The following is an 18,899-nucleotide window of genomic DNA, read 5'->3' on the forward strand; positions in this document are numbered from 1 at the left end:
CTTGGTCGGGAATCCTTTTGCAGAAATGACTGCTTAAATGCGGCGTGGCATGGAGGCAATCAGCCTGTGGCACTGCAGAGGTGTTATGGAGGCCCAGGATGCTTCGATAGCGGCCTTAAGCTCATCCAGAGTGTTGGGTCTTGCGTCTCTCAACTTTCTCTTCACAATATCCCACAGATTCTCTTTGGGGTTCAGGTCAGGAGAGTTGGCAGGCCAACTGAGCACAGTAATACCATGATCAGTAAACCATTTACCAGTGGTTTTGGCACTGTGAGCAGGTGCCAGGTCGTGCTGAAAAACGAAATCTTCATCTCCATAAAGCTTTTCAGCAGATGGAAGCATGAAGTGCTCCAAAATCTCCTGATAGCTAGCTGCATTGACCCTGCCCTTGATAAAACACAGTGGACCAACACCAGCAGCTGACATGGCACCCCAGACCATCACTGACTGTGGGTACTTGACACTGGACTTCAGGCATTTTGGCATTTCCTTCTCCCCAGTCTTCCTCCAGACTCTGGCACCTTGATTTCCGAATGACATGCAAAATTTGCTTTCATCCGAAAAAAAAAGTACTTTGGACCACTGAGCAACAGTCCAGTGCTGCTTCTCTGTAGCCCAGGTCAGGCGCTTCTGCCGCTGTTTCTGGTTCAAAAGCACACGCCTGTGCACGGTGGCTCTGGATGTTTCTACTCCAGACTCAGTCCACTGCTTCCGCAGGTCCCCCAAGGTCTGGAATCGGTCCTTCTCCACAATCTTCCTCAGGGTCTGGTCACCTCTTCTCGTTGTGCAGCGTTTTTTGCCACACTTTTTCCTTCCCACAGACTTCCCACTGAGGTGTCTTGATACAGCACTCTGGGAACAGCCTATTCGTTCAGAAATTTATTTCTGTGTCTTACCCTCTCGCTTGAGGGTGTCAATGATGGCCTTCTGGACAGCAGTCAGGTCGGCAGTCTTACCCATGATTGTGGTTTTGAGTAATGAACCAGGCTGGGAGTTTTTAAAAGCCTCAGGAATCTTTTGCAGGTGTTTAGAGTTAATTAGTTGATTCAGATGATTAGGTTAATAGCTCGTTTAGAGAACCTTTTCATGATATGCTAATTTTTTGAGATAGGAATTTTGGGTTTTCATGAGCTGTATGCCAAAATCATCAGTATTAAAACAATAAAAGCACCTGAAATATTTCAGTTGGTGTGCAATGAATCTAAAATATATGAAATTTTAATTTTTATCATTACATTATGGAAAATAATGAACTTTTTCACAATATGCTAATTTTTTGAGAAGGACCTGTATATATATAAAACGTACTAAATCCAGATGGAGGGAACAAGGATGATAATATTTGGGGGTCCATGACATTTATAAGATTGAAAACCCCTGGTTTAGAATTAACCTTTTATAAAATAGTTTAAAATTATTTCACCATTTTGATACACTTAATTTGAAATGTTTATTTGGGATACATGCACAAAAACATTTCAGAGAGAAGTCACATAAATTGTGTCTTTATTGAAAAGCAAACATCTATACAACTGAAACTTACACTAGTTTAATTTAAAGTCAGTTTCAAGGGATCTAAAACCAATGAAAAAAAAAAAAAAAAAAATGATAAGACAATAGTTTTCATGTTGATGGAGGACTGCCCCAGCCACTGCAGTTATCTTCTTTTCGAACAATTTGAACATCAAAGGAAGCTCCTAAATGACATTATAAAACACCCTAAAGATGACCCTTGAACACTTTTCTTGTGCCAATGTGAGTGAGCTTCAAAAGGAGGGGTGAAAGAGGGACTGTCCTTCACACTGATTTACAGGACAAATCTGAGGCACAAAAGACAACCCAGGCATCTTCTCATTACAGCCAGAAGTCTCAGTGTTTACTCTTTTTCGATTTCTTGTGAGAACGGTGAGGTGATCGTGACCGAGATCTGGATTTCTTTGAGGATTTTTTGGGCGTTCTTGATCTGGACCTCCGTGACCTCTTAGGTGTTCTTGGTGGTGAAGGAGACCTAAAATAATAAAAAAAATGAGATTATTAATTTAAGCTTTCATAAACATGCATGTACGGAAAGATAAAGACAAGAAAAGCAAGCCACAGGATTGAGTTTTTAGCTGTGACAATGAAGATTAAGAGATGATACTGTTCACCTTTTAGATGACCTGCGGTTACTATCTCTTGGAGAGTCTTTATAAGATGATCGAGAGCTGTCTTTTGTATGGGATCTATCGGAGCGCTCTGATCGTGGTGAGGGTGACCTGCCGCGCCTACTGCTGCTACTTCGGGTGGGACTGGGGGAAGGACTATGCCTCCGTTTTCTGGGGAGGAAATACAATTGTTTAAAGACAGCCAAACTCAAAACAAATGTATTCAAAAATATCTCCATTTCTTAAATCCTGAAGAAATGTTGAGGTATCTTACTTTTCCTTTCTGCCCGGTGTGGAGTCATCTTTCTCCTTCTCTTTGTGGGACACATCAGGTTTCTCTTTGTCTTTTCTCTCTTTTTCTTTCTCTTTCTCTTTGTCTTTCTCTGTCTCTTTTTCTTTCTCCTTCTCCTGAAAAAATTGGTTTCTATCAGAATAGTAACACTAAATAAATGACACAAACAAGCAAACAAAATTTCATACTAACCCGCTGTAGTAACTTGTCCCGGTAAAGCTCTACTTGTTCTTGAATACTTTGTCCGGATTTTTTGGGTCGTTTTCCAGATTCAAGCTCATCTTGAAACTTCATGACTTTAAGCTACAACAGACAAAAAAATAAAAAAAATAAATAAAGTTACTGAGATCTCTAAACTATGGAAGTCCTAAGAGGCCATGTATTATTACTATTTTTTTTTCTCGTGATCATGACTTAATTTTCTTGTGATCTCGACATAACGAATGTTGTTTTCGTGTGATCACCCCTTTTTTGATCGTGATCTTGACATAACGAAAGTTGTTTTCTCATTCTATACTGCCACCTGTTGGCACAGTTGTGTAACTTAGAGAACAACTTTCATTGTTGAGATCACAAGAAAATTAAGTCGTGATAACGAAAAAACTACTTTTGTTATGTCGAGATCACGAGAAAATAAATTATGTGAAAATTATTTATTGTGATCATGACAAAACAAGAAAGAATAAAAAAAAAAGAATATTTCATGGCCTCTTAAGAACTTCTGTACTAAACACCTTTCAAGCATGTGAAGAATTACACTTCGTTCATTTTGCATTTAGGTATACCTCGATTTCTCGTAGTTTGGCACGTTTCTCTTCGCTCATCTCAGAAAACTTAGCAGACTTTGAATCATATTCTTCTCTAACAGGATTACTATAGGACTGCTGGTCTGCAGCGCTGGAGCTCTTGAGAGAGTCTTTACTCTCAGTTTCACGTGTAGAACTATGACGAAAGAATGTGAAAATGAGATCAAAACATGGCAAAATTTCATCCTGCAAAAACCAACAATTACAGTTCCCACACTTATTTAAGAAATTTTTAGAAATCATTTTATAGAGATTGCACTCACACAATCATTTACAACTCACACAATTAATTATTTTAGAGCTAAGCTTAGCTAGAACAACTTATCACTATGAAAATTACCAAGACATTCCTATGACCTTTCCCAATATGATATCCAAACCTAGTAGAACTACCAAAACGTACCTTGTTTTACTTTTCTCAGATTCATCTGGCAGATCAAAGATTTCCCATTTTGACGTGGTAACAGCTAAAAACAGAGATGTAATCATGAGAATCATGATGTGATTTCAAATTTGTCAATTTTATGATGCATATACAAGGTAGACCTAAGGTTTAGATAATGTCTTAACTGTCATCTGGACTAACCTTGAGCCTCCAAAGCAGTACCATCCACTTCCTCCCATTTTGATGGGGCTACCTTAAAGCCTGGTTTTTGATCCACTAAAAAAGAAAAAAAAAAAGGCATTGAACAACAAATTTATTTTAGAACATATGCCATGTCATTCAGCACCAGTAATGTAATTGTAAATTATATTCTTTTTGATCTTTGAATAGAGTGATGGGTCAAAATGGGAGTTTAAATGGGAGTTTAGTGTATGAAAGGTTAAATAAAAAAAAATAAAAAAATCAATGTAGTCAGCATTCTTACAAGGAACACCATCCAGATCATCATCCGTTCCCTTGATGGGCATTCCATCCAGGTCATCAAGTGGTGCACCATCAATTTGCGCTCCATCTATGGGCATGCCGTCAACATCATCCAAAGGAGCACCATCCAGCTCCTCCTCCACAATAGGAGCACCATCAATGTCCTCCGACTTTTCTGGTTGCTAAGAAAAATGCATGTTCAGCTGAACTGTGACTCAACTTAAACTTGACCACTGAAAATCTATAAATCATAACTTAATCAGCCAGTCTCTACAAAGCTAACCTCCGGCAGCAGGTCTGCAGGTTCCTTTTCAGAATCGAGACTGACGAGTCCCAGGAAGATGTTCTGAAGTTTAATCAAGAAGGGATCAGGATAGACTGCCCAGTCTTCCCATGCACGGAAACAGGACATTACTCGTTGCTGTGAGGACCAAAATAGAAAAACATCAATTCCAATCTTTAAGTTAGAAAACCACTGTGTGTTAAAAGGGCAAGATGGCGCACCTTGAAGTTCTCTGATTGTAAATGGCCCTGTATTGCCTTATAAGTGGCATTTAGGTCAGAAAATATCTGGCAGAGTTTTGTTTCAAAGCTGTAAAATAATAAAAGCAAAACAGATTGAATAAACAGACGAACAAGAATTAATTCCTTGTTTGTGCACTCAAAATAATTGTGAGACTTACAATTTTCTGTAATAGGAGGCATTAGCAACTTTTGCAGATGAGTTATACAGCACATCTGACACCAAATATAACCTTGCAATCTGAGGGAGGGAGGAAATGCACATGTAAACAAAAGTGATGAGACATCCAAAATTCTTTGTTAATCGGAATTCTGCTGTGTAAGAGTGACCTTCTTTGGCAGAGGTGTTTTAAGTATGGACAGAGACTCAGCAATGCATTCCACAATCTCTTCGGCTGCATCAGCACGCGCGAGGCAGAAAAACATGGCATTAGCTATGTCGCTTTTCCTTGGTGTCAGACCTCGGAGTAACTCCTCCAATTTATCCCTCTCACTGCCGAAGAGGAGAATATTAAGTTCACATAACCAACAATTTTGCCTATGGCCAAAAGCCTAGCAGCTCTATTCTAGAAGAATTGAATATCTCCATAAACTCCAGATATTGATACGTAGACATACTCGTCTTTCAAGGAGCCCTTCTTGCTGGTTTCTTCATCTTCTTCTTCATCATCATGCTCCTCTTCTTCAGGAGAGCCATGTAAATACGGGTTAAGAGGTGGCGGTCGCCAGATAGATCCGTTCTTAAAAATTCTGAAGTCTTCCGTTTTCCATTTTGTTGGAGATTCGCCCTGTGAGTGGAGATTTTACATTTTTTTATTTTACATCTGAACACATTTTAATGTTTCTGACAAAAGAATAAAAATAAGACTAACCTGTAATATGGTGTATAACTTCCATCTGTAATAAACATGAGCAGGACTTTGATTTTCAAATAAAAACCTGTTGAATTCAAACAAAAAACAATGTTTGATTTAAGGACATTTTCAGAATACAAGTAAATTGTAAAAATCTCTTCCGCATGACTTAAATCACTTGAGACAATGTCAGAACCTTAAATTCATGATGAAACAAGAAGGATTTTGTGTTGATTGAATGGAGGGAGTTCTTAATGGGAGATTGTAGTCAAAAGGGGCGGGTTTAAGATGACTGAATAATTATTTTTAAACATGCATTTAGAAAACAGATTGGGTGAATTTTTATTTCATACCTACTTTAAAGGCTTGGAGTCAAAAGAAAGAGATAATGCGCTCACCTGTAGAGCGGATTGTTGATCTCTCGGTTCATGATCATGGCTTCAAACATTGGACCCTCACGCACAACAAACTCGATCATTCGATGGATGAGAGAGAGCAAATTCCTACGAGAAAAACACAGTTAAAGCGAAACAGATTCAGCGCCATCACCAGCCACACCTAAACAACTGCTACTGCTACAATATGACATCTGATGAAATGCAACATCCTTGCACTTACTATCCATGAGTCAATAAACATTTTTGAGCTTTTAAGATTTAAAACTGACTGGCAGCATGACAGCTATAACAATAAAAACATTTAAATCCTCTTTATATCTACATCTGAGTCTCAGCCATAGCATTCTGCCCTCGTAACTTATAATTGGACGTGCTACTGAGATACTAAATGTGGGGCCAAGTAACAGTGATCTTTCTTGCTTTTTGACAATAGACAAGTGTGGATGGAGAGGGACAAAATCATGTATGCACTTCTAGAGTCAGTTAAAGGATAGGGACAACAATTGGCTTCCTGACTGGCTCGTGAAGTGGCCGATAAAAATCAACAGGTGATGTTTTTCAAATGTACTGAAACACAAATCACAAATATTGGAGCCGATCATACCAATGTCAGGCAATCATTCTGTATACTTTCCCCAATCCATCCTGTGACGCTTATCTGGTCCCTCGCTGCTGCAGACAGTTCAACTTGTGCTGCTCACCAAGGCCAATGTCAAAGGTCACTGAGACTATGGGGATTGGGTGTCGCATTTGTGCCATGCTACTGGGGCAGTTGAAGTGAGCAATAGCCAGAGAGCTGGTTTTGTAAAACTGACACTAGGTGAATGTGTGTTGTGTGGTGTTTTAGTTGCTAAATTAGTAGTGTAATGAATCAAATCTGATGTAGTCTGATGAACTCTGAACAATTCTCTCAAAAACACCCAAACTAGTGGAACGACCTGTCAAGCATGCTTTAACACTGACATCTGGAATAATTCTGTCCAAAAAGATGACCTACAAACACCAGACAGAATTAAATCATAATGTACACTACTGCCTGAAGTTGGGGGCTGGTAAGATGTTTTTAAAAGTCCTTAAGCTCCAAGTATTTGATTAAAAATACAGTAAAAGCAGTGATAGTGAAATATCACTACAGATAAAAACAACTCTTTTCTGTTTTAGCAAATTTTGAAATGTAATTTATACCCAGTGATGACAAAACTGAAATTTCAGCAGCCATTACTTCAGTGTCACATGATCTTTTAGAAATATTCAAAAATGCTGATTTGGTGTTCAAGAAATGTATCTTATTATTATCAACGTTGCAAACAGTTATCATGCTTTATTTTGAGAAAACTCTGATAGTTTGGGTTCGTACAAATACTGCAAAATGAAATACCAAGATTTTCAAGGACTTTTCAAGCACTATGTTTTTGGTTTTCAAGGACTAAAATCAGAGATCTTAAGCCTGGCTCACACTACAGGATTTTAAGCCCTATTTAGCCCCGATTTCCCCCTCCCGAGAATCAGAGCAAACATCTTGTCGAGCACCTCGATCGGTCCCGATGATCGGCGCGGATTATCTGGTAATGTGAGGCATTCACCGATTGAATCTTGCACCTCCCGATCTGCTCGCACACAAATTGGGGCAGCCCCGATTAATATCAAACATGTTTGATATTTAGGATTTAAATCGAGACGATGATGGCTATATGATTATGTCAGTACTTTCACAGCCAATGTGCAAAACAGCTGATGTACGGCTCCGTTGGATAGTGGAGACAGAGGAAACTGTTTCTTGACATTTTGTAGTAACACGACAGTCTGTATAATGTTTCGAAAACGCATCACAACTGTAAGGAGAAAGAGAAGCACTGGAGTAAAAACCGCCTCAGTTTTGAATGTACATATGTATTTTGCTAGCATATGTAAACAAATATCAGTGACGATCTGCTGTGTGAGATCACGTGAGGCGCTCCCTCTGGTATGATAATCTTAATGATATATTTTTTTGTGTATTGTGTTGCGATGTTTATGTGTTTTAGTGTGTGTTTTTTTAAGATTTGAGGGAAGATAATCTGCGAAGATTCTCCTAATGTGTGTGCTGCAGCCAGATTTCATAATCGGTTAGGATTTTTAAAATCCTGTAGTGTGAGCCAGGCTTTACTTATCAAACTATTTTGTTGTTATCTTTCAAATTCTAATAAAACTAAATGGCACAAATAAAGTGCAGCACAAAAGTATGCAATGACTGTGGCAACATTTGAAAGGATATTATGGCAAAGTTATCGCTTTCCTTATTCAAAACGTTTTTTTTTTTTTTTTTTTTCATGAACATGATTGACCTGAAGAATGAAAGCTGTATCATACCCTTTGGAAATTATGAGCTATATCACCACTTATCAACTATATACAGATATACAGATACTTGGTTCACTAGAATGAGACAATATTTTAATACTATCTTTAAGACAATATATGTGTCACACAAATCAAAACAATGCAGCTGTATTTTGAAATATTTCAATTAATCTAGGGCTGCAACTTATAATTGTTTTGGTAAACAAGTAATCTACTGATTATTTTGACAATTGAGTAATCTGATATTTTTAGTAATACAAATAGACTTAAGTGAAAAACAGGCCACTTACATACATAATGTAATATGCCTACACAAAATATGAACATAACCAACTTAAGTTTATTATGTATTATAACAAATACCTGCAGAGGGCACCAACGGCCTGGTAATGCTTCACTTTACAGCGTGATTCAAGGATGTTTAAATCCATGGAATTTTAATATTTGGCCACATGCAAATATAGAGCGAGGGTCTGAACTTTTATTTTGAAATCGCGATGTACAACAAATCGCATATTTAGAAATACATTGACGAATTCTCCTGTGTTGGCATAGGTTTATAAATGATTTACATTACAAATCTAGTGAGATAACATGCACTGTTTTCCTAGATGAATGTAAAGCAACACAAACTATATGTAGAGGAAGAGTTTGTGTCCCGAGCTGCTGAGATGGAGATGCGCTCCACGCTTGTAAATGAAAACAGCGATAAAAGATCCAAACAATATAAAGCAAGCACTATCAAAAGTTTTACCACAAACACAACTTATACTAATATCGTGAGACCGCTTTTCACAACAAGGAGAAATATCACGAGATCTCATGCGCTGCTTAAAGCCAGGAGAAATGGCTCTGTATTTATATTAGACGTGCTGCATCATTAATTTTGCATAAAAAGATCTCAAAAATATGGCTTGTTTTCAAGGGTTTTCCTGGACTTAAATTTCAAAAAGTCAAATTCAATTACTTCAAGCACTTTAAGCACCTTTTACGAACCCTGGATATTGTCTTCAGAATTCTTAAAAAAAAAAAAAAAAAAAAAAAAAAAAAAAAAAAAAAAGGAAGTATAGAAATCTTTGCAACTTGCCTTTACTGCCATTTTTGATCAATATAATGAACCCTTGCTGAATAAATGTATTAATATCTTTAAAAAAATCTTACTGACCCAAACTTTTGAATGGTAGTGTATATCAACAAAAACAATAAAATCCACAGAACTCTCTCTTACTGATAAGAGCTTTTCTATCTGAGCAGTATGATGCAAACCCTTTATAGAGAAATGCAATGCATGTGTGTGCCTTGTATTGTTAGTAGATGCTCCTTATTTTCATGCAAGGCCTCAACTATTTCTCACTCAAACCAGCCTCTGGTAGCATGGATATGGCCAATATTTCAAACTACAGAGATGGGATAAGTTCTCTACATTTCATAAGAATTTGGAAAAAAAGAAAAACATGTACCTTTCTGTTGGGATAACCACTTTGACTATGGCTTGCGACAGAGTCTGGATATGAAGTCACATCAGATAATAAACATAGAATATATGTGAGTATTGTTAAAAAGAAACAGGCATAACACTAAATGCAACAAAAAACTACAACAACAAATGTGTTCTACTGTGTCAGTTTTAAAACTTGACTGAACACATTCCTTAAAGAAAGAGCAGTGAAATCATACAGTGGGGAAAATATTTATTTGATCCCCTGCTGTTTTTGTAAATTTGCCCACTTACAAAGAAATTAAGGATCTGTAATTTTTATGGTATGTTTATTTTAATGGATAGAGATTAGATTAAAGAGACAGAATACCAACCAAAAAATCCAGAAAAACAAAAAACAAAAACACATTATATAAAGGTTAGAAATTGATTTGCATTTCAGTGAGTGAAATAAGTATTTGATCCCCTACCAACCAGCAAGAATTCTGGCTCCCACAGACTGTTTATGTGCCCATGTGGAACACAGATTAGTCCTGTCACTTTAAGAAGTTAGTTACTACTAAAGTCAGCTCGTTACATGTATAAGACACCTGTCCACACAATCTGTATCTTCCATTCCAACCTCTCCCACCACCATGGGCAAGACCAAAGAGCTGTCAAAGGATGTCAGAGACAAGACTGTAGATCTGCAGAAGGCTCGAATGGGCTACAAGACCATCAGCAAGAAGCTTGGTGAGAAGGAGACAACTGTTGGTGCGATTATTCATAAATGGAAGAAATACAAAACCACCATCAGTCGGCCTTGGTCTGGAGAAAGGTGAGGGATCAGACCTGAACTACACGGGAGGAGCCTGTTAATGATCTTAAGGCAGTTGGGACCACAGTCACCAAGCAAACCATTGGTAACACACTATGCTGCAATGGACTGAAATCCTGCAGCTCCTGTAAGATCCCCCTGCTCAAGAAGGAACATGTATAGGCCCGTTTAAAGTTTGCCAAAGAACATCTAAATGATTCAGAGAAGGCTTGGGAGAAAGTGCTGTGGTCAGATGAGACCAGATTGAGCTTTTTGGCATTAACTCGACTCGCCGTGTTTGGAGGGAGAGAAATGCTGACTATGAACCCAAGAACACCATCCCTACAGTCAAAACACGGAGGTGGAAACATTATGCATTGGGGCTTCTAAGGGTACAGAACGATTTCACCACATTGAGGGGCAAATGGAAAGGGCCATGTACTGTAAAATCTTGGACGAGAACCTGCTTCCCTCAGCCAGAACACTGAAGATGGGTCATGGATGGGTCTTCCAGCATGACAATGACCCGAAACATACCGCCAAAACAACAAAGGAGTGGCTCAAGAAGAAGCACATTAAGGTCATGGAGTAGCCTAGCCAGTCTCCAGACCTCAATCCTGTAGAAAATCTGTGGAGGGAGCTGAAACTATGAGTTGCCAAATGACAACCTTAAGGATTTAGAGGATCTGTAAAGAGGAGTGGATCAAAATCCCTCCTGAGATGTGTGCAAACCTGGTGACCAACTACAAAAAACTTCTTAGCAAGGGTTTCTGCAAAAAGTACTAAGTCATGTTTTGCTTGGGGATCAAATACTTATTTCACTCACTGAAATGCAAATCAATTTCTAACCTTTCTATAATGTGTTTTTCTGTTTTTTTTTGGTTGATATTGGTTGGTCTTTACACATTAAAATAAACTTACAATAAAAATTACAGACCCTTAATTTCTTTGTAAGTGGGCAAACTTACAAAATTAGCAGGGGATCAAATAAACATTTTCCCCACTGCATCCATAATATATTTTTTAAAAATGTCTTTACATTTCTTTAAAACAGACAATATCAAAAAAGTATAGCTTCATCCTAACTTGCAGCCAAAACCTATAAAATTAGGGTGACCAAATGTGCCATTTTCCCAGGACACGTCCTGGCCAGGATTTCTATATTGCCTAAAATATCCACGTTTTGGCTTTGTTTGCACTGCGCAGACCAATTGTTGTATGACAAAGTACCATGAGAGCTCTAGAGAGCAGATGGCTTCTTATGCTTTTGAATCACTCTCGCAGTACTTTGATGTCATACACCAATTGGTATGCTCAGTGCTGCTTCAAGTCGAACAGTAATATGTACATGTATTTACATCGATTTTGACCATTCTTTGTAGATCCCACCTTCTCACGCACCACGATTGGTCGATTACGTATAATGTCTGCATGTTATTGGTCAAACAATCATTACCTTCATTAAGTATGAAAACAGGAAACCAAAGCCAAAACCTGGATATTTTGGGCAATATAGAAATCCTGGCCAGGACGTGTCCTGGGAAAATGGCACATTTGGTCACCTTAATAAAATGTCTTGTGCAACGAGTAATCTACACTCCAAAACACTTACCGGTACAATCAGCATGGTACATATGTAATTTATATGAATGATTTATTCCCAAAAATTGCTAATGTAATAAATGCTAATTTAGTAAAATTGCAAGATTCTAAGGGCAAAACGTTTTTCACAAAGAAGATAAAGCCGAAAAAAGGTCTGCACCTCTTTCACACAAACAAATAAAATACATATATAAATATATAAACAAGTTATTTCTCCTAACTACTTTTATGACCATGCTAACCAAAATCTTTTTGTCCCACGTAAGCCAAGTTACCTTCTCAAACTCCTCTTTGCACTTTGGAGGGGGAGGCATAGGAGCATTGGGGTTCTTCAGCCTCTCTTTGGGCTGGGCATTGAAGGGCAGTCCAGAGGGCGGTGGCGGGAGGGTGTGCTCCATCATTGAAGGTGGAATGTATATGGGGTGAGGAGGAATTGGTACACCTTTGCCCCATCCCAGTTTCATGTCAAAATTCATTATCATTTTACCTGAAAAGGACAGCATTGGGTGAATTATTCATTGGTTTTATGGAAAGCGATTTATTTTTACAGTATCTTAGAGAGCAGGATGGCCAATGATCGAAATAAAGCTGATATAGACCTATATGTTAACACACCATTTATAAAAAGTAAGAAACACTGGCATAATTTGCAATTAAATTTTTATTTAATAAATTTGCTTTAATATTTTCTAAGAACAACTGTAAAAAACTGATATGCATAACTATGGGGGGAAAAATCTGTAAAACAAACAGGTTTATATTTTAGATAGCAACTTCTTGATTCTGTAATCTTATTATTGTATTTTTCACAAATAAAGAAGTAAATAAACATGAATATGAAAAACAGTAGTTTAAGCGCTAGGGCTGCCCCTAATATTTGACAAGAAGAGGTTTGGTCGACCAAAATGTAATTAGTCACAAAAAAATAAAAAAATCCACAGAAAGTGGTGAGGTCATGCAGTCCGCGACGGACAGATTGTTAACGGCTGGATTTTATGGTAATACAGTACATCCAAATGCTCGCCTATCATTCATCAACCTCAAATATGGCTTATCATCTGAAATAAGTAGTAAGTAGTAGCAACTTTACATGGCCGCTCAATCTAATGTTAACCTAGAAAGATGTGCGCTATTCAAGTGTCTGCACGGAGTGTGAAAGCGGAACAGTAGCGCACTCACTGCAGGACAGATGGAGGCACCGGTGATGATATTTAAGACAAATTATGAATTAAATGTGTCCTTTTATTATTGCTTTGACAAAATGCTGTAGATTTCTTTGGAAAATTGAAATATAACTATAATAATATACTAATATAGCACTTGCATATTATTGGTCTTTTGTTGGTTTTGATTGCTTCTATTGCCCTCATTTTTAAGTAGCTTTGGATAAAAGCGTCAATTTATTTGTGAAATTTAAATATAATTTTAATGTTATTAAAATAACTAAATTGAAATTTTAAAACAAGCCCCAAATCAAATAAATAAGTAACACAAATAAAATAAATCTCTTCATATGAACAAAATAAGGCTTTGTCTGTCCTCTTTCCATGTAAAATTAGAGGCAGGCAACTACTGCATTTTAATCATGATCCAAACAAAGATGCTGCATACATGCAACATGAGCAGTTTTTAATTTAAATTAGATTGTATAATTTGGAAATTTTGTAGCAAAAACAAAATGGTTTGACTTCAGTTTTGTGAAACTATACATAAAAATATCTGCATGAAACAGCAGACGAGCTGAATGGAACGCAGATTCCCTCTCTGCCAGCAGGTGGCGATTAAAGCGTTTCCTTGGTTTCTGCTGTATAAGAAACAGTGCTGCACTTATGAATATGCATTATACAGAGGCAAGATGAAAAGAAAAAATAGCATTTAAACTTTTCTAAGACAGTAAGTTCCCCTCAGGCATGTATTCATATAAACTCTTACCCCTATAATGAATCACGATTTATTAAGCATCTCAACCGATTTGAATCTTCACATATTTTAATCGATTTTCAACTGGCTCGCGGTTAATCGTTACATCCCTAGCCTCTACGTTTATTTGTGTGCACTCAGTTTTACAACAAAACATTGTGCTTTTGTGAAATAATGAAAGCAATCAGGATGCGCTTTCTGCCGTCTCGGTCTCTGTGAACTTGAGCACGAAACTTGCCTTACAGACATGAAAAATATATCTATAGAGAGTCTACTTTCAAATAAAACAATTAAAAAAAAAAATATATATATATATATACACATATATATATTCTCAGATTATGTAATCCGTATGAAACTTGCATGCAGGCGCATCCATTACTGTGGAGATGACGAGTTAGTGTCGCTGAATTAATCTCTAAATCTGAAAACACTAGTTTATCAATAGATTATTAAAATGTTAATGCAGTTTAATCTTACTGTTTTCCCCTGACACATTCATTATCATTACTTCAGCCGGTGTGCTGTGGTAAGCTTCATGCGTGCGCTTGAGCACTTATTAGGCTATGTAGGCAGTTAAAGGCTCATTAGCTTGATTTAAATGGTTTATTAATAAATGTGCAATTAGTCGACTAATGCTTAAAATGAACGACTACTAGTCGACCAGAAAAATCTTTAGTCGAGGGCAGCCCTAATAAGCACAGAATTCCAACTTCTGACATATCTCTCACATAAATAAAAAATGCAGAATATCAGTTGATTTATCGGTCAACCACTAGATTTAAACAACAAATATATTTACCATTTAAATGTTTAAGTGCACGTTCAGCATCCTTCCTCGTCATGAAGGCTACAAAACCACAGTTCCTTTCCCTGGCCCTTTCCTCATCAGTCCTGGGCCACATAATTTTCACACTGGCTAATGGACCATAGCGACCGAATTCCTGACAGAGCATCTCCTCATTCATCTGGAGCATGAGAGAGAGTATGTTTTAGCATGGGAAACTCTGGGTTTCAGACGTTACCTAACAACAATTATCAGGAAAAAAGAAAGACCAGTTACCTGAGGATTTATGTTGCCCAAATAGAGATTTGTAGTTGTCGGATCACCAACATCGTGTGAGCCAGGTGCAGAATCATCCAAGACTGAAAAGCAAAATAATAGCTCTGAATAACAACTGACGTTTTACCATCTCTTCTTCCATGATGGGAAACATAAACAGCAAAATGGTCATTGCATTACACAGTATATAAAACAAAATTACCACTGGACGGACGGTTTCTTCGTGAAGAACCATCCGCTAAAAGCAGAAGAAAAGCAGTGTAAATTTTGTTTCCTGAACTTAAAAAAGACATGTGGGAGGGGCACAAACTTCACTGGGTCCATGAGTGAACGTAGGGGGAAACAAACTGTTTTGGTGAGGGAAAAAAAAAATTCTTGAATAAAGAACTTACCGGATCGCCTTCCTTCCACTGTGGGAAGAGGCTCAAAACGACTGACTCGGCCCTTCAACCGGTGCCGTTCATCACGCTCCTCTTGTATTTAAAAAAACAACAACAGAGGGTTAAACTTCAAATTATAATTTTAAAGGTGCTGCCATTTATTGAATAAGAATTTAAAGAACACCTACTGTTTCAGCTCTTCTTTGAAGAGTTCAAGGTTGCTCTTTTTCTTTTCTTTGTCTCCCTTCTTTGATGCCTAGGTAATATAATAGAGAAAGAACGGGTTATATGACAAAATAGATGCTTTAAAATAAGGTCAGATGGAAATAAATGACAAAAGACTCACATTGCGTTTATCTACGGCTAAAAACTGTGGTGGAGTTTCCAAAGGTAAAAAACTTTTAGCCTCCAAAATCCTTGATTTCGGTTTGTAGAGCTTTCCTTTCTTGTCATCAGCTGCCACTTCCTCTGGAATAGATATGTAACACAGATATCAAAGCAGAGACAGTAAAAAAAAAAAAACTTGGAACCCAGATAAAAAAGATCACCTGATAAGCCTACCTTTAGTAGCATTAGCGATCCCACCACGAACAAAGGTCTTAACCTTTCCTTCACCTCCCTCAAAAGCAGCGAGAAATTCCTCGTAGATCTCAGCAGCTGCCCGTTCATCCTCCTGTGAAAATCACAGATCGTGTCAGATATTTATCAAAGAGAAATAATGTTAAACGTGTGTCATAAAGCTAGATGTATGGCAAAATGAAAACAATGTGTTCTAAAATAGGCCAAAAATATCAAACATCCTGGAATTATAGTCTGACTTTAAAACTAAAAATCCCAGCCTGTGTCCATCATACACTTGTGAAATCTGTCAACTCCAGCCGCCCAACATCTTTAGAATGGCTCTGACTTCCAGCAACTGGTGTTGACTCCTTCAGACTGCGTATCGGGGAAAAATCTGTGCATAAGTCACATAATGAAATCCAGCCTTTAGACCTCATCTGCTTACCTTCTTCTTGAGTTCATCCTGCTCTTTCTTACTTAGTGTTCTTTTCGCAACCGCCATCTTGCCGATACTGAAGGCCTTTAACTTACTTTCCAATAAAGCCTGCATAAAAAATATGAAAAGAATGAATTATACAAGTAAGAGATGGCATGAGTTTCCTCTAATAATACAGACCCTTGGTTTCTTGGCTAAGAGAAAAAAGTAATGTTAATGCACTTATATACAGTCCAAAACACAAAAACAAAACGCAAAAAAAGGGGAAACCAAGACGAGGACGGAAATAAATAATGAACGTATCCATATTAGGTAATGGTTTGTTCAGGTTGTCTGAATTAAAGATGTAACTGTTCACCGTGTATACAGAGGTACACTTTGCAGCAACCTATCTTTGAGTACATAGGGACAGATGAGCTGGAGTGGCTAATATAACAGTAAAAGTAGCACGATCATACACTACACATATATCAGATGTGTTTCCATTCCTGTTGACATCTTCACGTGGCTAGTAACTAACGTTACATGATCATGTTAGCTCGTCAAAGCAAAACCAGCAAGTTACCACAACTGTGCAAACACAAATGCGCAATGAAGATATTCTCAATGCTAATAAACAATGTCCATCTCCTCTCTATAGGAGTATAACGTTCAGAAATCAATGTAGTAACAAGTAATACGTTACGCTCGTGTTAGCCGTCAGCAAACAATAAACACAAATCAACTTATTTCATGTTCTATGGTGGTGTCAAGGGTATAATGAAACATAATATAAGAAGATCAAATGCAGCATATATGGGCAACAGATTTTAGTCTGTTAATGTGTATTATAGTAATAAAATCTGTGCAGCTGCTGGTTGTCTAGCTAACCGCACTGCTAGCGAGTTAGCATCACAACCGAGCAGCTCAATGGACCTTTCTCGTAACACACAGCGACACACTACCGAATCAAACTCAGTATCCTTTCGCTTTTATTATCGTTAACAAAAAAGACTGATTTTAATATACGGATGTAAAGTAGAAAAGTAAAAAAAAATACCTTAGAGTTTGTTTTCTGCGCCCCACCTGGCGTTTTGTCCGCCATTTTGCCCGACACTGTGCGCGAGGCGCGTTCGTTCGCTCGTTCCCTCTGAACGAGTCACGTCTATTACTGAAGACCGATCTGAGTGAGTTTGTCACAGTCTGTGTACTGGTTTGTGTGTGAGTTGTGTGAGCTGTTATTGATGCACAAGACACCAGAATTCAGAATGCACGTTTAAAAGAATTGTATTGTGCAGTGCAAGCTGGTTTACTGGCCTTAGCTCAGCTGGTTCAAGATTGTCTCATAGACTGACCAGATGAAAGCCTGACCAAGCTCGGAGACCAGCAAACCATATAACTACCCACTGTACAGTGGCTAAACGCATGGAACTGCCGTGCTAACTGATTCGCAACAAGACATGACATGCCAGTGTATTTCACCTTTTGCAACTGTAAATTCATTTTTAATATACTAATATTCATAGGCCTGTAGTAACATCCAGTGACTTGAAGTCCCGGATTCTGTATAAAGATGCAATGCTGCATAAAAGTACTAGGGCCTACTAAAAAATGGTAGCTGACCCACCAGAAGCTTTGCTTCTCTGTAAAATTAAATGCAGCATTAGCCTTCAACTTGGCAGTTGTCATGACATTCAGTCTTTAGAATTTCATATTTTCACTCATTTCACTGTTTTATGTCATAATTACGAATTCAAAATATAACATTATATATATATATTATATATATATATATATATATATATATATATATATATATATATATATATATATATATATATATATATATATACTGTACACCACTTCAGATGCAGCCTCTGTGCAAATGGTAATGCAAAAAATATGAATAATTTCAAATCATAAAATAAATGTTAATATGTAATTTATGAAGAAGGCAAGTTGCAGCATGTTGTCATCCAAATAAAACTGATAATAGGCAGCATAAAAGGCCTTTCAAATACCTGAAATGAGTGTATGCTGAACTGCTTACAAATTACTCCTTTTATGCAGAATATTTCACACATCAGTAAAGGATAAGTAGCCTATAAAAGAACTCAAATGAAGCTGATCATATTAGTTGACAACTAAAATGTATTCTGTATTTAAGTTACCCAGTTTCAGAATGTAACCAGTACACAGTTTAAACAGTACTCTGTTTTAATATTCATGCATAGACTTTATTTGTTTTCCAGTAGATTTCCAGTATCATGTTGTAGTTGAGGTAGCTGACATGACATTTTTTACAACACCACCTAACGATAACCTTGAGGGAGCTTGAAACTAATCTTTATAGGGCAACAATAGGCTACACTGTCAAAAACACAATGCATAAGTGTAAAAAAAAAAAAAAAACAGTAGAATTCACATTTTGACACATTTTCAAATTATTTTATTATTATACAATTGAAAACATAACCCTATCAGTAACGTAACCTTAAAC

General features: G+C 37.3%; 1 protein-coding gene across 3 annotated transcripts; it reads right to left on the reverse strand.

The window, feature by feature from the left end:
- Window positions 1-1,489: 1,489 nt before the first annotated feature.
- Window positions 1,490-17,616, reverse strand: LOC109106116 (U2 snRNP-associated SURP motif-containing protein-like). Of its 3 annotated transcripts, XM_042773944.1 has the most exons (26): window positions 17,460-17,616; window positions 16,430-16,528; window positions 15,985-16,096; window positions 15,770-15,891; window positions 15,611-15,679; window positions 15,436-15,523; window positions 15,246-15,281; window positions 15,044-15,126; window positions 14,783-14,948; window positions 12,336-12,547; window positions 9,685-9,728; window positions 5,885-5,989; window positions 5,505-5,571; window positions 5,251-5,420; window positions 4,963-5,125; window positions 4,794-4,873; window positions 4,615-4,702; window positions 4,394-4,531; window positions 4,112-4,292; window positions 3,829-3,903; window positions 3,646-3,709; window positions 3,222-3,378; window positions 2,629-2,739; window positions 2,419-2,552; window positions 2,148-2,315; window positions 1,490-2,008 (listed from the first exon to the last, which is right to left on the reverse strand). In XM_042773944.1, exons 1-26 carry the CDS (start codon window positions 17,502-17,504, stop codon window positions 1,870-1,872), a joined length of 2,916 nt encoding a protein of 971 aa, XP_042629878.1. In that variant the 5' UTR covers window positions 17,505-17,616; the 3' UTR covers window positions 1,490-1,869. The 3 variants fall into 3 exon arrangements, with proteins under 3 accessions (XP_042629878.1, XP_042629882.1, XP_042629891.1); XM_042773948.1 differs by lacking the exon at window positions 15,246-15,281; XM_042773957.1 differs by lacking the exons at window positions 9,685-9,728; window positions 14,783-14,948; window positions 15,044-15,126; ... (5 more) ...; window positions 16,430-16,528; window positions 17,460-17,616 and having other exon boundaries at window positions 12,336-12,525.
- Window positions 17,617-18,899: the final 1,283 nt, after the last annotated feature.

This window comes from Cyprinus carpio, chromosome A2 (genome assembly GCF_018340385.1).
Source record: "Cyprinus carpio isolate SPL01 chromosome A2, ASM1834038v1, whole genome shotgun sequence".
NCBI lineage: Eukaryota > Metazoa > Chordata > Actinopteri > Cypriniformes > Cyprinidae > Cyprinus > Cyprinus carpio.

Excerpts from the sequence above, each read along its gene's own strand:
- LOC109106116 (XM_042773944.1), bottom strand. The coding sequence starts at position 17,504 with ATGGCGGACAAAACGCCAGGTGGGGCGCAGAAAACAAACTCTAAG. Across the intron at positions 15,127-15,245 it reads AAGAAACCGTCCGTCCAGTG|TCTTGGATGATTCTGCACCT; the intron begins GTAATTTTGTTT and ends TTTGCTTTTCAG. Across the intron at positions 14,949-15,043 it reads TGGGCAACATAAATCCTCAG|ATGAATGAGGAGATGCTCTG; the intron begins GTAACTGGTCTT and ends CTCATGCTCCAG.